This window comes from Canis lupus, chromosome 11, assembly GCF_003254725.2.
Source record: "Canis lupus dingo isolate Sandy chromosome 11, ASM325472v2, whole genome shotgun sequence".
Taxonomy (NCBI): Eukaryota; Metazoa; Chordata; class Mammalia; order Carnivora; family Canidae; genus Canis; species Canis lupus.
The window spans coordinates 14927588-14944464 of NC_064253.1; the positions used below are offsets into that span (position 1 = coordinate 14927588).

Sequence of the window (16877 nt, forward strand, 5' to 3'; positions counted from 1 at the left end):
AGGGTCCATGGCCGGGACCAGAGCCGCTACAGGTTACCAGGTGAGGCCACATTAACACCTACCCAATCCCCTCATTTTCTCCTTCTGCTGAAGCAATTCATGATAGATAAACTCTTTTTCTGTAAAGCTGATAAGGAAATAAACACAAGTTTCTAGAGCTTTATAAAAAGTGGCTCCAAAAAAAAAAAAAGTGGCTCCAAAAGTCTTAGACTGGCAAAAAGAAAATTTTTTATGTTCTCACGCACATCCCTACACTGGCCCAGAGAAAACTCACATGCCTAGAGGAGAAAACTGTACCCTTTCCTACGTAAAGAAGATTAATAGCAGGCTCCAGCTTTTCGGTCAACGGTGCTTTTTAAAAAGGGTCTTTGTTTCACATAAGAACATTTGAACCTGTTCCTTTGTAAGTGGGAGCACTTTTAACTCAGACACATGTTAAAATCTCAGTATAGGTTCCTTAGATTTGTGGGCCACCATGATTTTTTTTCTACTATTATCTCTGCTTCCAGTCTTGTCTGCCTTTTCACAATGGGCTGAAGTGCTCTAAGATCCCATCTCCAAAGCATGGAATTTTTCAGGGACAGTCCACAAACCCATCAGTGATCATCTTAATTTTCTGTTTTTTGTTTTTTTAATGCAAATTTCCTAGTTGAATGATGTAAAGACTACCCTTTGTGACCGCACCAACTACGACCAAAACCTTGATGTCAAAATTATGGGTAGAGTAATTTGACTTATGTTTGGAGTTCCCGTTTGGCAAAGGAATAAAAAATCAATTTTCATTTATTTGGAATCCCTTCCTTTTCATTGGTTGTATCTAAATTTGGGGGAGTTTATGGAAAGCGAAGGCCTTGAGAAATATGCTCCATGGTTCTTGGATCATCATCCCCCAGGTTATACCCAGCTGCCCCCCAAAGGCTGAGAGGAGTCACACCTCTGTGTGTGTGTGTGTGTGTGTGTGTGTAAGTTCATCAACTTTGTGCCAATGGTTTTTTTCTCAAACCAAACACCAAGTAGTCTATCCAAATGTGATGAATTCAGTGTGCATTGGCGGTATAGTGGTGAACATGGCTGCCTTCCAAATGTGATGAGTTCAGTGAGTGAGAGACTGTCTAGCTTAGATAGAAAAAAAAATCACTCCACAGATTCTACAACTAGAGACTCATTTTCTTTATCCAAGTATTTTTCCTAGACCTTTTTGTACAAATATTTAAAAAGCTAATTTTAAGTCATCTTTATTCAACTCTCTTAAATCTTCCCATTTTTTCACATTTTAATGATTCTAAGTTACATATTCTGGAGTATAATTAATTTAGACTTAGTGTGTACTTAGGTGGCTTTAAGTCATACTGGTATGTATGCCACCTTGCCCAATGGATGTATCATCTGAAGGTTAATACTAGCTTTTCATAGGGCAATATTGTGCCTCTTTTCTCCTGTCAATTCAATTTGTAGTAGGGGTTCAATAAATGCAGGCCATCTTGTATTTCCTTGTGATGATGAAGCATATTGTCAAGAGAGTGCACTCTGAACTATAAGTGCTAGTTTTGAAAACCAGCTCTGCTACTCATTAGCAAGGTAATCTTGACCAAATTACTCATGTTCTCTACATCTTAGTTTCCTCCTCTGTAGAATAGGTAATAATAGTACCTGTCACATGGAGTTGTTTAACAGATTAAATGACTTATTGTACATCAAGAACACAGAAAAGTGGGTGATATGAATACAGGCCATTTTTAAGATTTCCATGAAATCAGGTCATAAATCTCACCATTCTAAAGTGAATCCTGTTTTCTAACACCATTGTCTACAAGAGTACAATGTACTTGTGTCATTTTCTTAAGTTTTCAGTGGGGGTGATGTTCATCCGTTTAGCATCAAATGCCTAGTAGCTAAACCAGAAAAATCTATAGACATGAAAATAAATTATGAAAATGTAGAAAATCTTGTAATTAGACTCAAATTATGATTAGTACCTCGATCAAACCTCTAATTCCGTGGATAAATAAATCTTCATTTTAAGAAATCTCATTACCAACATCCACTCTTACTAGATGGCAATACCTACATATGCCAAGAGTGTCTAAATAGGGGCGCCTGGGTGGTATAGTCAGTTAAGCATCTGACTCTTGATTTCAGCTCAAGTCATGATCTCAGGATCTTGGGACTGAGCCCCACATTGGGCTCTGCGCTCAGCAAGAAGTCTGCTTATTCCTCTGCTCCTCTGCCTGCTTACACTCGCTCTCTCTCAAATAAATAAATAAATAAAGTATTTAAAAAAAAAACAGTGTCTAAAAATAAAAAGATCCATATAAAGGAAAAGTCAAAGAACTGTGCATGCCTTCACTTAACAGCACACTTCCATAGGACAAGCTTCATGTATTTTGCAGAAAGGGCTGGTAAAGAGGGCTTACCCTTTCAACAAAGACTCTAAGGAATTAGAATTTGCAAGATATATTCCTTTGAAACTATGGATATTGACTCTTTCACAAATGCAACATACAATGTTGGGGTTTTATTCTTCTGAAACATCCCATGACAAAGTCACAGATCAAGGACTCCTTAGCCAGGTAGCTAGATGTGTGTTGATTTAAAATCCTTCTGCAGATAACCCTCTCTGCTGTGAAGAGGCCTTCTTAGCCCTGGGTGTTTCATTCATCATCCTTAGCTTTTGCTGAAAAAAAGTTGGCTGTTCACCTCTCTCTAAAGATCAAGTCATCTGTGCTCAAGACAAATTGCTCCTTTTTCGAGCTCTAGAAATCTATGTTTACTTCTAAGTCCTAATGAAGATGTATTACTTCAAAAGCCACAACGGAGAGGTCCCAGATACGCCTTTTGAGTGAATTCCAAAAAAGGTTGTTAGGTTGTGGGCATAAGAGGTTTCTGCTGCCTTGAATCAATTCCTTAAAGTGTTCCTCCAAGTTCTCTGCAGTCCATGCTAACCAGCAGCCCCAGAGTGTCAAAGACGGCCAACTACTGGCAATGACTTGGACCCTGACACAGCCACCGAATGATGAAATGATTTTCTTTCCCTTACAGGAGGATAATCATCCATTATTTTCATACAATTCGCTCAGAGGGGAAGACCAAAATAGAAGCAGAAGATGCTTTCCACAGAAGATGTAATAACGATTTTCTTTCCTGGAGCCCATAGAAGGCAAGCAGTTCAGAGGGTTCTCCCAGACTATGGACACTCAGAGAAACATCAAGGCCCAGATTTCAAACATCCTCTACTCGACTAAGAACAAACGCATGACTTTCAAGGACAGATCCCAGCTACTTCTTTTTCCAGAACCTCGACATGATGCACATTCCAGCCAGAGGTCTTTAGCAGAACCTGAGGGGGAAGTGAGGTATGAGAATCCTGAGTGATTTTCAAAAGAGAGCTCAGCAAGACAGTGGCAGGTCAGGAAAAGTGCTTTCCTGACTCTGATAGCTACATTTCATTTTCTCCAACATAAGAAATGATCCTGGGTGCCTCACTACTAGAGGAATACAAATGTTTCTTGTTAAGAAAACCAGCTGAGGGGCACCCGGGTGGCTCAGTTGGTAAAGCATCTGCCTGTGGCTCAGGTCATGATCTCAGGGTCCTGGGATCAAGACCCTCATTGGGCTCCCTGCTCAGCGGGGAGTCTGCTTCTCCCTCTCCCTCTGCCTACAGCTCACCCTGCTTGTGCTGTCACTCTCTCTCTCTCTGTCAAATAAATAAGTCAAATCTTTAAAAAGAAAAGAAAATCAGCTGAAAATGTAACATGGAAAAGCAAAATATCATCTTCATAGACATCTTTACTGTTCCTAAGATACTCCAGGCTACAATAACATCTCCGGACTCTGGGAAGCACAGATTCAGGTCCAGATCCAGCGGTTTTTCAAACCTGGCTCCATGGATACCCCTTTGGGGAGCACTTAGGAGAGTAAGAAGAGCCTTTCTACCCCGACTTCAACCAGCAAAGCTCTTAGCTTACCTACTTCAAGGGGTCCATAATTTTTAATGTTTTTAAACAATTAAGGCTAACCCTATATCTTTAAAAATGAAGAAACCAAAGCAAACAGAAGTTAAATAACCAGAAAGAAGTACTATTGAAAGAATGAGTGGTGGAGATGAATATGTAAGTCAACCAACCAAGGTCTGAGATCTAAAGAAGAAAAGGAGGTGAACTTAGACCATCCTAGAACCTGGGAGGATGAGCACCTTCAAGAGATGATTCCTCATGAGCACATATTACAAACCCAAGGTGGGCTTGGTTGACTGACTTAATATTGGTCCCTTTTCCTTTGAACCTCATTTTCTTGTAACAGTGAAATAAAAATATGGCAGTATGACCACTAACCTCTTTCATCACAAATACATTTAACCCCCTGCAAATTACCTCAGTGATTCTATTCCTTTTCTAAATTTCTCCTCCAGTGCTCGCTTCGGCAGCACATATACTAAATCTCTCCTCCTTTCCATAGCTACCTCTTCAAACCCCAACCCTTCTATGAGGTTTTCCTCTGAATCAGCAAAACCAATTCGGCCCCACACAAATGCATGTAAGTTGCCTTATCCAAAAGCATCATTTCTATCAATCTTGCAGCTGTGGGCAATTTTATTTTGTGAAAAACTCAGAAAAAGAATATTTCAAATAAGATGAGGGGTAATAGAAGACTATTAGTCCCCTTCATAGAGTAGTAACAGTGGGACCAGATGACATGAGGAATCCTACAGCTAGAAGAGTCCTTAAACAGGCCATTCAAACCAGCACCACTACCTTCACAGAGCGACATCCTGAGGCTCTGAAGACAAGAAACAATTTGAAAAGCATCCAGAGATAAACTTTGACACGAACTTGAAATAAAATTGTTTGAATGTCTTCTCTTGTCAATTCAATAACCCCACTTCCACATTCTGTTCGCATATTTTTATTTTTATTTTTCTATTCTTTTTGTGTCTTTTGACCTTTCTATAACTTCTCTTGGTTTGGTAAATCTCCCTCTCATCCTGAAATGCCAGACTATCCACTAAGTTTCGGTAGGGTCTGAGTAAGAAAAAGAAAACATTTTTCTAAGCTCCTCTATACTATATTCCTTTCTAAAAAAGATTTTATTTATTCATTCATGAGAGACACAGAGAGAGAGGCAGAGACACAGGCAGAGGGAGAAGCAGGTTCCCTGCAGGGAGCCTGATGCAGGACTCAATCCCAGGACCCTGGGATCATGACCTGAGCCAAAGGTAGACATTCAACCACTGAGCCACCCAGGTGCCCTCTATACTATATTCTTAATTGTCATCCAAGTTGCTTTTTCTCAAATTACCCAAAAGCCTACTAGCAAGTAAATATTATGTACATTTTCATGTAGTATATTCTGCGTCTTTTTTCTCTGTAGAGGATGGATGGATCAGTAGGGGGCAGGGGAGGGAGGGTTTTCAGAATAGCATTGCTTGTATTTTTGTAAATTTTTTTATTCAACAATATCTTCTGAACATCTTTGTATATCATTAAAATTGATCAACATTACTGTTCTCATGCTCCTACAGTATTGCATCATCTACATGCCATAACTTATTTTTTTAAATTTTTTTATTTATTTATGATAGTCACACACACACAGAGAGAGAGGCAGAGACACAGGCAGAGGGAGAAGCAGGCTCCATGCACCGGGAGCCCGACGTGGGATTCGATCCCGGGTCTCCAGGATCGCGCCCTGGGCCAAAGGCAGGCGCTAAACCGCTGCGCCACCCAGGGATCCCCCATAACTTATTTAAATCCAGGATGAATTCTGCCTTCTGAGAAGTTGCTTTTTTTATTTTTTTTAGGATTTTATTTATTTATTCATCAGAGACACAGAGAGAGAGAGAGAGAGAGAGAGGTAGAGGCACAGGCAGAGGGAGAAGAGGGTCCATGCAGGGAGCCAGATGCAGGACTCGATCCCAGGTCTCCAGGATCACACCCTGGGCTGAAGGCATGCACTAAACCGTTGAGCCACCCAGGGACCTCCCGAGAAGTTGCTTCTTTAGTCTGGTTCAAAGTGTTGATTATTCCAACAGTTTCCAACTGGCCTTCTTATCTGCTTTCCCCTCCATGATGCATTATCCACACGACTGCTGACCTGATCCTCCTAAAACACAGGGAGGATTGTGCTACTCCCCTTTTTACAACCCTTCAACTGCTCTTCAAATAAAACCCAAACTCCTTCCCAGGACATTCAATACTCTCCCAGAAACTAGCCTGGGTTTCCTGCTCCATTCCCAGCACCCCCATCTCTCCCAGCCCATAACATAACAGGCATCTCACCACTTCCTGCTCACTCCGTGGAAAGTCAAGGCTCTGTGCCTTCCTGGAATGTCCTTCCCCACCTTGTCTATATGGCTAATTCCCATTCCTCTTTTGAGATCCTCCCTCATAGCCTTTCTTGCCACCAACAGAATTAGTATTGGCTTTTCTCTGTGTGTGAAGCCATTTCTCTATTTCTACATAATGACACTTACCATACTGTGTTATAATTTTTTATGTAAATATTTATCTCTCCCACAGTTCTGGCTTTATCCCTAATGTTTTGTATGCTAACTTTCCCTCAATAAATGTTTGTTGAGGTGAATTCAACCGCTTAACCTGTGGATCAGGGCAGCTGAAGTTCTGAGTCCCAGGATGAAGTGCATTTCCACTCCCTTATAGCTGGAACCCTGATACATCAGCAGCAATTGAAATTGCTAATCTATTATTTCTTCACTAACTTCCAGCTTGTATGCAACGGATAGAGTCTTAAGGATGGTATCATTGACAGTATTTGAACTCTTTCTACTATAAGGAGGGAATGATAAATTCAGACATTATGTCCAACATTCCATTACAATAAAAAAAACTCCTGGAAGAGGCACCCACTGTGAGAGAGCCGTCAATAGCTAACAGAAAACAATAAAAGTCTGCCAACAATATAAAAGTAACATTTAAATGTGAATATTGACAAACGCGAAATATTTCATTAACTTTTCCCATCTTTGTGATTTCTTTTTCCTTTCCCCTTCCAAGAAATGATACACAACTTTCTGCTGAACAATCATCCACAAAATATCAAATGACATAGTCTTAGATGGTATTTTCAGAAAACAAAAAAGAGAGAGAGAGAGAGAGAGAGAGGGAAGTGGTCTAGGTAATAGTGGTTTCAGTGATATCAATGTTTACTTTCCAGTTTCTTCTTACATTTTCTAGGCTTGGTGAAGCATGACGATTGTTTTTTTCAATAAAATACATTCCCACAGCACCGCAATACTAATCATGTGGTGTTTTGCTTTGCTTTGTATTGTTCTCGTGCTAATTGCCACTGATTTATTGGATGCTTGACCTCCTAAGTGTGGTTCATATGGACACTGAAATCCAGTGAAATCAAAATCAACACTGCAATAAAGTAGGTCTGAAAAACATATAAATGTTGCCAACATAACAAATTCTTTCCTTAACAAACCACTGGAGATACCCAAACTCTGATTTCTCTTAGGTCAACGAGAAGAACCACATTTCCCTTACTGTTCCACTTTCTAAAAAACTGTAGCAAAGAAATCGAGAAATGCACAAATCCTAAGCACAGGTCGATAAATGTTCGCAAAGGAAGCCCAACAACATAACCAATACCTAAATCATACGCAGCACCCGCAAAGCTGCTCTCACATGCACCCTCCAGCCTACCTACTTAAGTAACCCAGATTCTGGTATATTAGCTTTGCCTGTTTTTGAACTTTACATAAATGGACTCATAGAGTGCATACTCTTATGTCTGGTTTCTTTTGCTCCAAATGATATTGTTGAGACACATCTTTGTTTTTGCGTGTGACAACAGTTTGCTCGTTGTCATTGCTGTATAGAAACCTTTCTTTTGTTTCAGGAGCATCTAAACAAACAAGCCAGCTTCCTGAGGAAAACACTTTGAGACACGTGGAGCTCAGTGTTTAGAATATACAAGCTTTAGTCAAAAGAGGAAACAGTGAATAAGATGACCTTTTGAAATAACCTGAACTCAATTGTTAAGAAGCAGCTGTTTGAGGCAAGAAATGGAATCCCAGAAAGAGCCCTGTGAGATAAGTCAGAAAAAATGGTCTTGGAAAGAAATGCCCAGAACTGAATCGTGTATCTTGGTTCAAAAGAAAATAAAACTGGCCCTTCAGAAAAGATTGTGATTCAAGTTGTCTTTGCTCTCACCTCTTTAGCAAAATCTTCCTTTTTTTTTTTTTTTTTTTTTTTTTTTTCTGCCTATGCAGTTCTGTAGTTGATCTGAAGGCCACACTTCTGTTAGGGATCAGTTTTTGCCACACCTTTTCTCACACTGTGTGGTATATGACCAAACAATTTCTCACATAAAAAGACATTTTCATTCCATTTCTGCCTCTTCTATTTAAATTTTTTCAAGTATTTTTAAGTAATCTCTACACCCAACGTGGGGCTTGAACCTACAACCCTGAGATTAAGAGTCACACACTCTACCGACAAAATCAGCCAGGCGTCCCCTTTTTCTGCTTCTTTTAAAGACAGGCTATCAAAAGCCTTCTCTGTAAGTTTTTGTTATTTCCATTACCATGATCTATCAATGTCATAAAAATTTATAAAATTAACTCGGCAAAAAGTCTGCTTCTCCCTCCCCCTGCTCTTGTGCTCTTGGTTTGTCCTCTCTCTCATTCTGTCTCAAATAAATGAAGTCCTTAAAAAATAAAAAAATTTAAAAATCCAGATATAAGAGGGCATCCAAAGTTCATTTCATTGGCTACTAAAGTATAGTGTGGTAAATTAAAAGTGGTTTTACATTATTATCTTTCCATCAGGAGAGCGAGTCTACTTCCCCACAAGGGAGTCACCTTGTATTTGCTTTGACCAACAGAATGAGGCAGATGTGACTAACATGACTCTGAGCTCAGGCTTCAAGAGCCTTGCAACTTCACTGCCACCCCCACCCCTTTCCGGACTTGCTGCCTCCATAGGAGACAGCCTGTGCGAGCCTGCTGAGGGAGGACAGTGTGTGGAACAAACACAGTTGCTTGTACTGCAGTCCCTGATGGTGATGGGTAGTTTTGGGGTTAACCTGACCAGCCTCATGGATGCCCAGAGAGCTAATAAAACATGTCTTGGTGTGTCTTTGAGGATGCGGAAGAGATTAGCATTTGATTCAGTAGATTGAGTGAAGACATCTGAGCTCACCCATGTAGGCAGGCAGTATCCAATCTGTTGGAACAAAAGGGGGAAGAGAAAGCAACTTCTCTTTCTTTCTGAGCTGGGATATCCATCTTCTCCTGCCCTCAGACATCAGAGCTCCTGGATTCAGCCTTCAGGTTTAGACTGGATTATACTACCAGCTTTCCTGGTTCTCCAGCTTGCAGATGGCAGCCTGTGGGACTTCCCAGCCTCCATAACTACCTTGAGCCAATTCCTATAATAAATCTCCTCATGTATACCTAGATATATCCCACATATATCTATCCCACAGTGAATCCTGATGGATACACTGACCAACAAGCCCGCAGAAGACAACTACTTGCATATGCCCCAGGTAAGAGCAGCAAAAGAAACACCTAGCTGAACCCAGCCCAACTTTATGGAGAACAGCAACAACTAATTAATTGCTCATTTAAGCCACTAAATTGGAGGGAGGATTGTGACTCAGCAACAGGTAAATGAGACAGGCACCCAGAGCCCATTTCATTAAGTGACATACCAATTCAGTAAGGAAAACAGGCTAGTACGGTTGGGGTTTCACTATCAGGTCTCCTACTTCAAATTTCTATTGCACTTTTCTGCCTAATTTAGCCCCAATTTATTTCAAATTGGAGAAACTATAATTAACTTCTAGTATCTGTCTCTGCCCCCATTTACTTTCCAAACCAATCTCACTTCCTTGCTACCACCAAAATATCGAAGATGCTCGGCAGCCTGGGTGGTTCAGCGGTTTAGCGCCGCCTTCCACCCAGGGCCTGATCCTGGAGACCCGGGATCGAGTCCCACGTCGGGCACCCTGCATGAAACCTGCTTCTCCCTCTGCCTATGTCTCTGCCTTTCTCTCTCTCTCTCTCTCTCTCTCTCGTTCTCATGAATAAATAAATAAAATCTTTAAAAAAAATCGAAGATGCTAATTAAAATTCTCCCTGCCATTCTTCCTTTCAAACCCACTTCTGCCTATGGGATGAAGTCCTGAACCCACCATAAGGCCCTCCCCAAAGCAGAACGGAGAGTATTGATCCACCCCTTCCCCAGTGATTAAGGGTTGCTCCCAGATGTGTTAACCTCCCCTGTGCTTCCAAGCTGGGCATATGTCATAACCTAGAAAGTTCCTTACAGCATCTACAGCACCAAAGGAAATATTGGGGTATTAGGTGAGACACTTGAAGGGAGATCTTATCACCTCTAAATGAGTAGAAGTCTACATGGAACTGTCCAGTGTGGCCACAGCTGAATCTGAGGGCAGCCAAGCACATGTGAATCACTGTGTCAGCTGTACCTGCTATTCTATTCCCAGTCTGAGGTCAAATCAGAAGACCCATTTCCTTGAGACGCCTTATATAAAAGGTCTCCTGAGAAGTACCTGGAGTGCCTGAGGTGGTCATGCAAACCTTGCATCTCCATGAATTACTGGAGCTTCTCCATCCAGACATGGTAACCTCAATTAAGTGGATCTGGGGGGATAGCTGAGTGGCTCGGCGGTTGAGCATCTGCCTTCAGCTCAGGGCGTGATCCTGGGTCTGGGTATTGAGTCCCGCATGGGGCTCCCTACAGGGAGACTGCTTCTCCCTCTGCCTGTGTCTCTGCCTCTCTCTCTATGTCTCAAATAATATAATAATATATATTGAAAGAAGAAGAAGAAAGAAAGGAAAGAAAGAAAGAAAGAAAGAAAGAAAGAAAGAAAGAAAGAAAGAAAGAAAGAAAGAAAGAAAGAAAGAAAACACCTCCAGAGTCACTTAATGTATGATTATTTTCTTTAAAGAACAAACCAAAAATTGTACAGAATCACCTGGGAAACTCGTTTTCAAAGGGCTCAGGTCCCACATCAAAATCGGAGAATCCTGAAATCTATAGGAGTAGGATATTTGTAAAAGCTCACAGTTTGTTTCTGAGACAGCCAACAGTTGGAGAACAACCAGTTAAGAAAATGACCCGTCTCTAAAACAGGATTCATTCACCACTGGGTGGCGCCAGAATTTCAAAGATGAAAATTTCTACCACAGTATCCATTTCCCCTTGAGAGTGCAGTGTATTTCCCGTTTCTCTCCCCTCCACATCACACCAAAATAAATATTTCACTCTGTATCAGTGTGGCATTTTCTCCTCGAATTTATTTAGGTTATAACCCACTGTCTTGCTCTGGAGAGACCTTGGAGGGTTCTATTTCAGCAATGCCTCCACTGTCCCTGGGCATCTTCCCTTCCCAGTGCAATGTTTGGAAGAAGAAAATCCACTGTGAGTATTGGCCTCAACAGCAAGCAGTGACTGGACAAAAAACAATTATATGACATGTTCCCGAAAGCCATGGTTAGCCATTTGTAGATTTCGATCCCTGCCCTTTTCCAAAAACCATGACTTCAAAAACACACCAGAATCACGTTTATTCTTTCCAAATTCCCACTGCCTCAGTGCAGAAGTGTTGGACAACTTTTTAACGGTTTTGTCCTCTCTTCTTAGTCAGAGTTCCTGCACATTAAAAAATCCCATGCAGATAATAATCTCACTTAAAAATTTCTCTGAATAGTTCACTTGTTTGAAATGTGCTTGAAGATGCTGTATATAGCCTTCCATGTGTTTTTTTTTTCCAGATTACATCTTATTTTACTTTTTAAAAACATTTTATTTATTTATTTGACAGGGAGAGAGAGCATGAGCAGCAGGGTGGGGAGGCAGAGGGAGAGGGAGAAGCAGGCTCCCTGCTGAGCAGAGAGCCGGTAGGGGTTTGATCCCAGGACCGAGAAAGCATGACCTGACCCGGAGGCAGCCACCTAACCAACTGAGCCACCCAGGCGCCCTGCATTTAATTATTTTTAAATGTGAACTGAACAGAAATACCTGGAAACATAAACAAAACAAATAACATTTATTTTATCAGTCCTACAAATATCTACTGAGCAATTATATGTACCAGGCACTGTGATACACACTAGCAGGGAGATATGAGTTTGAACACAACAAAAAGATGGAAGCTCTCATGGACTTTTTTTTTTAAGATTTTATTTATTCATGAGAGACACACACAGAGAGAAGCAGAGACATAGGCAGAGGGAGAAGCAGGCTCCATGCAGGGAGCCCGACGCAGGACTCGATCCCCAGGACTCCAGCATCACGCCCTGAGCTGGAAGGCAGACGCTTAACCACTGAGCCACCCAGGCGTCCCTCTCATGGACTTATATTTCTAGTTGAGAGAACCATGGAGGGGAGGTAGCAAATAAATGAACAGAGTAATGAGAGTGACAACTCTTTTAAAAAGTAAAGCAGAATGATGCGATAGTTTCTGCACAAGGTAGAATTATTTTTGACAAGGTGATCAGGGAAGGAATCCCTGAGAACCAAGAATAAATGTTGATAAGAAGAACCATCTAGGGGCACCTGGGTGGTTCAGTGGTTGAGCATCTGCCTTTGGCTCAGGTCATGATCCTGGGGTCCTGGGATCAAGTCCTGCATCGGGTTCCCCGCAGGAAGCCTGCTTGTCCCTCTGCCTATGTCTCTGCCTCTCTGTTTGTCTCTTATGAATAAATAATTTTTTTAAAACTTAAAAAAAAAAAGAGCCATCTAGGCAGAGGGCAGGGCAAGTGCAGCAATCTGGGGTTGAATGAGGCTGGTGCACTACAGACCAGGCAGGAAGGCAATGTAAGGAAGCCTGAGCCAAATGAGCTTGGAGACAGGAGCAAAGAAAGACCTTATCAAGGCCAGATACTGCAATTTACGTATATATATTTTTAAGTAAAATGGGAAATCACTAGAAGGCTTTAAGGAAGAAAGTAACATGGTCTTATGTGTTTATTTATTTGCTTGTTTATTTATTTAATATAATAGAACATTTAATTACATCAGTTTCCCATCAACACACTAGTCATTTAATGATGATTATATTGGCTGTTTCCACTGGTTGGCAGGAAGCTCTTCCAGTAAATGCTCCCATGGTTCCCAGTGTATCATTTTTCCTGCCAGACTTAGTTCATTTCCAGCCTGAAATACCACCTCTTCTAGTTGACCACCCTGAAGTTGGTCTTCTAATTTCTTAACATCTGGTTCTACTTTAGCCATACTCAGCTTCTCATTTGTAATCTGTTCTGCATATGTTCTATATGCTGCATTTTTAGGAATTCGCTCAAGAATATCAAGAATCTTTGGGTAACCATTTGCTTCGATGTGGATGGAACTGGAGGGTATTCTGCTGAGTGAAATAAGTCAATCAGAGAAGGACAAATATTATATGGTCTCATTCATTTGGGGAATATAAAAAATAGTGAAAGGGAGTAAAAGGGAAAGGAGAAAAAATGAGTGGGAAATATCAGAAAGGGAGACAGAACATGAGAGACTCCTAACTCTGGAAAACAAACAAGGGGTGGTGGAAAGGGAGGTGGGCAGGGGGTGGAGATGACTGGGTGACAGGCACTGAGGGGGGGCACTTGATGGGATGAGCACTGGGTGTTATGCTATACGTTGAACTCCAATAATAATAAAAAAAAAAGCCAAAAAAAAAAAAAAAAGAATCTTTGGGTACAATATTGTTAGTCATTCACAAAGACTCTCATGTATAACCAATCCCACAAGGCAGGTAGTCTTCCTTAGCAAACCCACCATGACAGCACCTACATATTTATTTTTTAGATCATCTTGGCTCCTGATTGCAGAGAGGACACAAGTGGAACCATTGCAGTAATTGTCTGCATGAGAGATGATGGTAGCTTGACAAGAAATAAGCTATAGAAATGGAGAGAATTCACATTCTGGATGTGTTCTGGCAGTACAGACTTGCTGATGGACTGCATGTGGGGAATGAGGGTATGAGAGAAATCAGCAACACCTCAATTGCTATTTGATCAACCAGGTAGATGGAGAGGCCAATTACTAAGGGTAAAATGAGGAGGAAAAGTTTAGAGGAAAGTTCTAAATTTAAAATGCTGATTTGGTCACACTAAGTTTGAGATGTTTATTTAATATAGGAACAGAGGGATCCCTGGGTGGCGCAGCGGTTTAGCGCCTGCCTTTGGCCTGGGGCGCGATCCTGGAGACCCGGGATCGAATCCCACATCGGGCTCCCGGTGCATGGAGCCTGCTTCTCCCTCTGCCTATGTCTCTGCCTCTCTCTCTCTCTCTCTGTGTGACTATCATAAATAAATAAAAATTAAAAAAATAATAATAATAATATAGGAACAGAGGGGAACTATAAGATTTAATAGGTAATAGCATATAATATTTATAGCCTGGATAATATCATATAAACACCATATCATATAACTGTTTTTTCTAAGATTTTATTTATTTATGAGAGACACAGAGAGAAAGGCAGAGACATAGGCAAAGGAGAAGCAGGCTCCTACTGGGAGCCAATGTGGGACTTGATCCCAGGACCCCAGGATCACAACCTGAGCCAAAGGCAGACGCTCAACCACTGAGTCACCAAGGTGCCCCTCATGTAACTATTATTTAAGGGGTGGATAATATCACCTAGAGAATGTGTACAGATAGAGAAGAGTATCGGGGACTGAGCCCACTGACTCTACACTGATGCTGTACTGTTAACTCTCTCAATGAGACTGTAGCAATTATGGGAAATATGATATCATCAAGATCAATATTGATGAGAATAAGAATACTCCACATGGTACTGCAAAAATAAATAAATAAATAAGGGGGTGGTGCCTGGATGGTTCAGTTGGTTATGAAACTGACTCTTGATATTAGCTCAGGTCATGATCATGATCTGGGGGTCATGAGGTAGAGCCCCACATCAGGCTCTGCACTGGGTCTGGAGCCTGCTTCAGATTCTCTCTCTCCCTCTTCCTCTGCCCCTCCTCCTTTCCGCTTCTGTGTGAGATTTCTCTCTTTCTCAAAAAGAAAGAAAATATGATATTTTTTTCCTGTTTCCTTCCTGGGTAACAAGTGGACTTGGCAGTAAACTGCAATAGAACCAAAATCTTCCTATTAGTTCAGATGTCTTTACAGCCAAAGGAAGTTATGAGAATCATCTGTCTCCACAAACCAAAGAGGTTTCCAAGATCTCTATTAAGCCTGAGTTAATAAAGTTGAATAGATTTCTTGAATGCAGATGTTCACAAATGCTGTATGCAGCATTTCCCAACTTTCACACAGGCTAGAGGAATTGTCCATAGACTACAGTTTAGGAAAGCACTGACTGAATCCACGCACACATTTTATAGATGAGAAAACTGAACACAAGGAGGAATAAAGTCACTGGGCCTGTAGCTCATTATTTTAAAACATACCATTACTACAAAACTGCTTGCCCCAACTTTACCATCTGAGTGCCTATTTCTGCTATTTTCCTAAAAGCTGAGTTAATGAGAGGTCAACAATAGGCTTTCAGGTTGATAAGATGCCCCAAGTTCCTTCTGAGTCTGAAGTGCGCACATGTGGCTTATAAGGAGCTGCTTAAGAATCACTACATTATATATCCACAATATGAAGTGGGAGACAGATTTTTAATTATTTTTTCTCAAGTACAAACTAGACAATCAAACTATGGCTATATTTATGGCTTTTGCCTCCAGTCATGTGTGTGACTTTGGATCCATCCACATCCTGTCAAATCTCTGAACTTCCATTTATCTGCTTGTTAATAATTAGGGCAGTAAAATGAGAGTTAATATTTGCTAAAGTTTTGGCCCATGACACAAAGTTTCAAAACCACCAGAAATGGTCTTTAACAATGATCAAAAGAAGCTTGGACTAATTTTCTGAAAAGCCATATCTGGGCAGCCCCGGTGACTCAGCGATGTAGCACCGCCTTCAGTCCAGGGCCTGAACCTGGAGACCCAGGATCAAGTCCCACGTCGGGCACCCTGCATGGAGCCTACTTCTCCCTCTGCCTGTGTCTCTGCCTATCTCTCTCTCTCTCTCTCATAAAATAAATAAAATCTTTAAAAAAAAAAAAAAAAAAGCCACATCTTCCCCATCACCATTCTGCAGGAAAGAAAACTTGAGTACACAAATACTAAACCCTTAATATGTCAGAGGTCATAATGCACGAGGCATGAGGCAGGATTGGAGGCCAGCTTTGATCTGTGCAATGCAAAACCCTCTAGTGTAGCTGATAGACCTCAGTGGTGGGTCCAGCTGTCAGCTGAGCATGGGGGCTAAACAAGGGAGTGGGAGCACTGCACGGGAGTGTGGAGGATGGCTTGGGGATGTCATGGCAACAGTTTGTAGGTCTACCAAGTACGACTTCGAGATATTTAATAGATGTCATTTACCTGAACTTAAAACTATTTTTTTTTTAAATTTCTAATGATAATAGGCTTCTTAAGTGTACTGGACTATTATCCCACGAAGATTCCACTGCACTCCCTAAGTTCTCCATCTTCACTGAAGACACTCTCAAAGTACATTCATTTAGCTCAAACAACCGACAACAGTTAAAATATAATAGCCCTGAGAGGAGATACTACCATCTTATCCTGTTAGTGTTATAAATATAGGAGGTGAAGCAGTTAGCTATGACAGCATAACCATCTCAAAACACAGGGGTTTAAAAAACTATTGTTTTGGGGCACTAGGGTGATGCAGTCAGTTATTTGCCTAACTCGGTTTCTGCTCAGGTTGTGATCTCAGAGCCCTGGAATCGAGCCTAGCTTCAGGTTCTACACTCAGCATGGAGTGTGTTTGAGATTCTCTCTCCCTTTCCCACTCCAACTTCTACTCATAGTCTCTCTCTCACACACACATATA

General features: G+C 41.2%; 1 protein-coding gene and 1 long non-coding RNA gene across 5 annotated transcripts in view; both read right to left on the reverse strand.

Moving 5' to 3' along the window:
- Window positions 1-16877, reverse strand: part of LOC118350176 (uncharacterized) — a 323534-nt gene that overhangs the window by 253282 nt on the left and 53375 nt on the right. The window lies entirely within an intron of this gene.
- LOC112649746 (NADH dehydrogenase [ubiquinone] 1 alpha subcomplex subunit 5-like) lies at window positions 12777-13769 on the reverse strand. Of its 2 annotated transcripts, none has more exons than XM_025432148.2 (2): window positions 13715-13769; window positions 12777-13216 (listed from the first exon to the last, which is right to left on the reverse strand). In XM_025432148.2, exons 1-2 carry the CDS (start codon window positions 13767-13769, stop codon window positions 13050-13052), a joined length of 222 nt encoding a protein of 73 aa, XP_025287933.1. In that variant the 3' UTR covers window positions 12777-13049. The 2 variants fall into 2 exon arrangements, with proteins under 2 accessions (XP_025287933.1, XP_025287932.1); XM_025432147.2 differs by having other exon boundaries at window positions 12777-13327; window positions 13709-13769.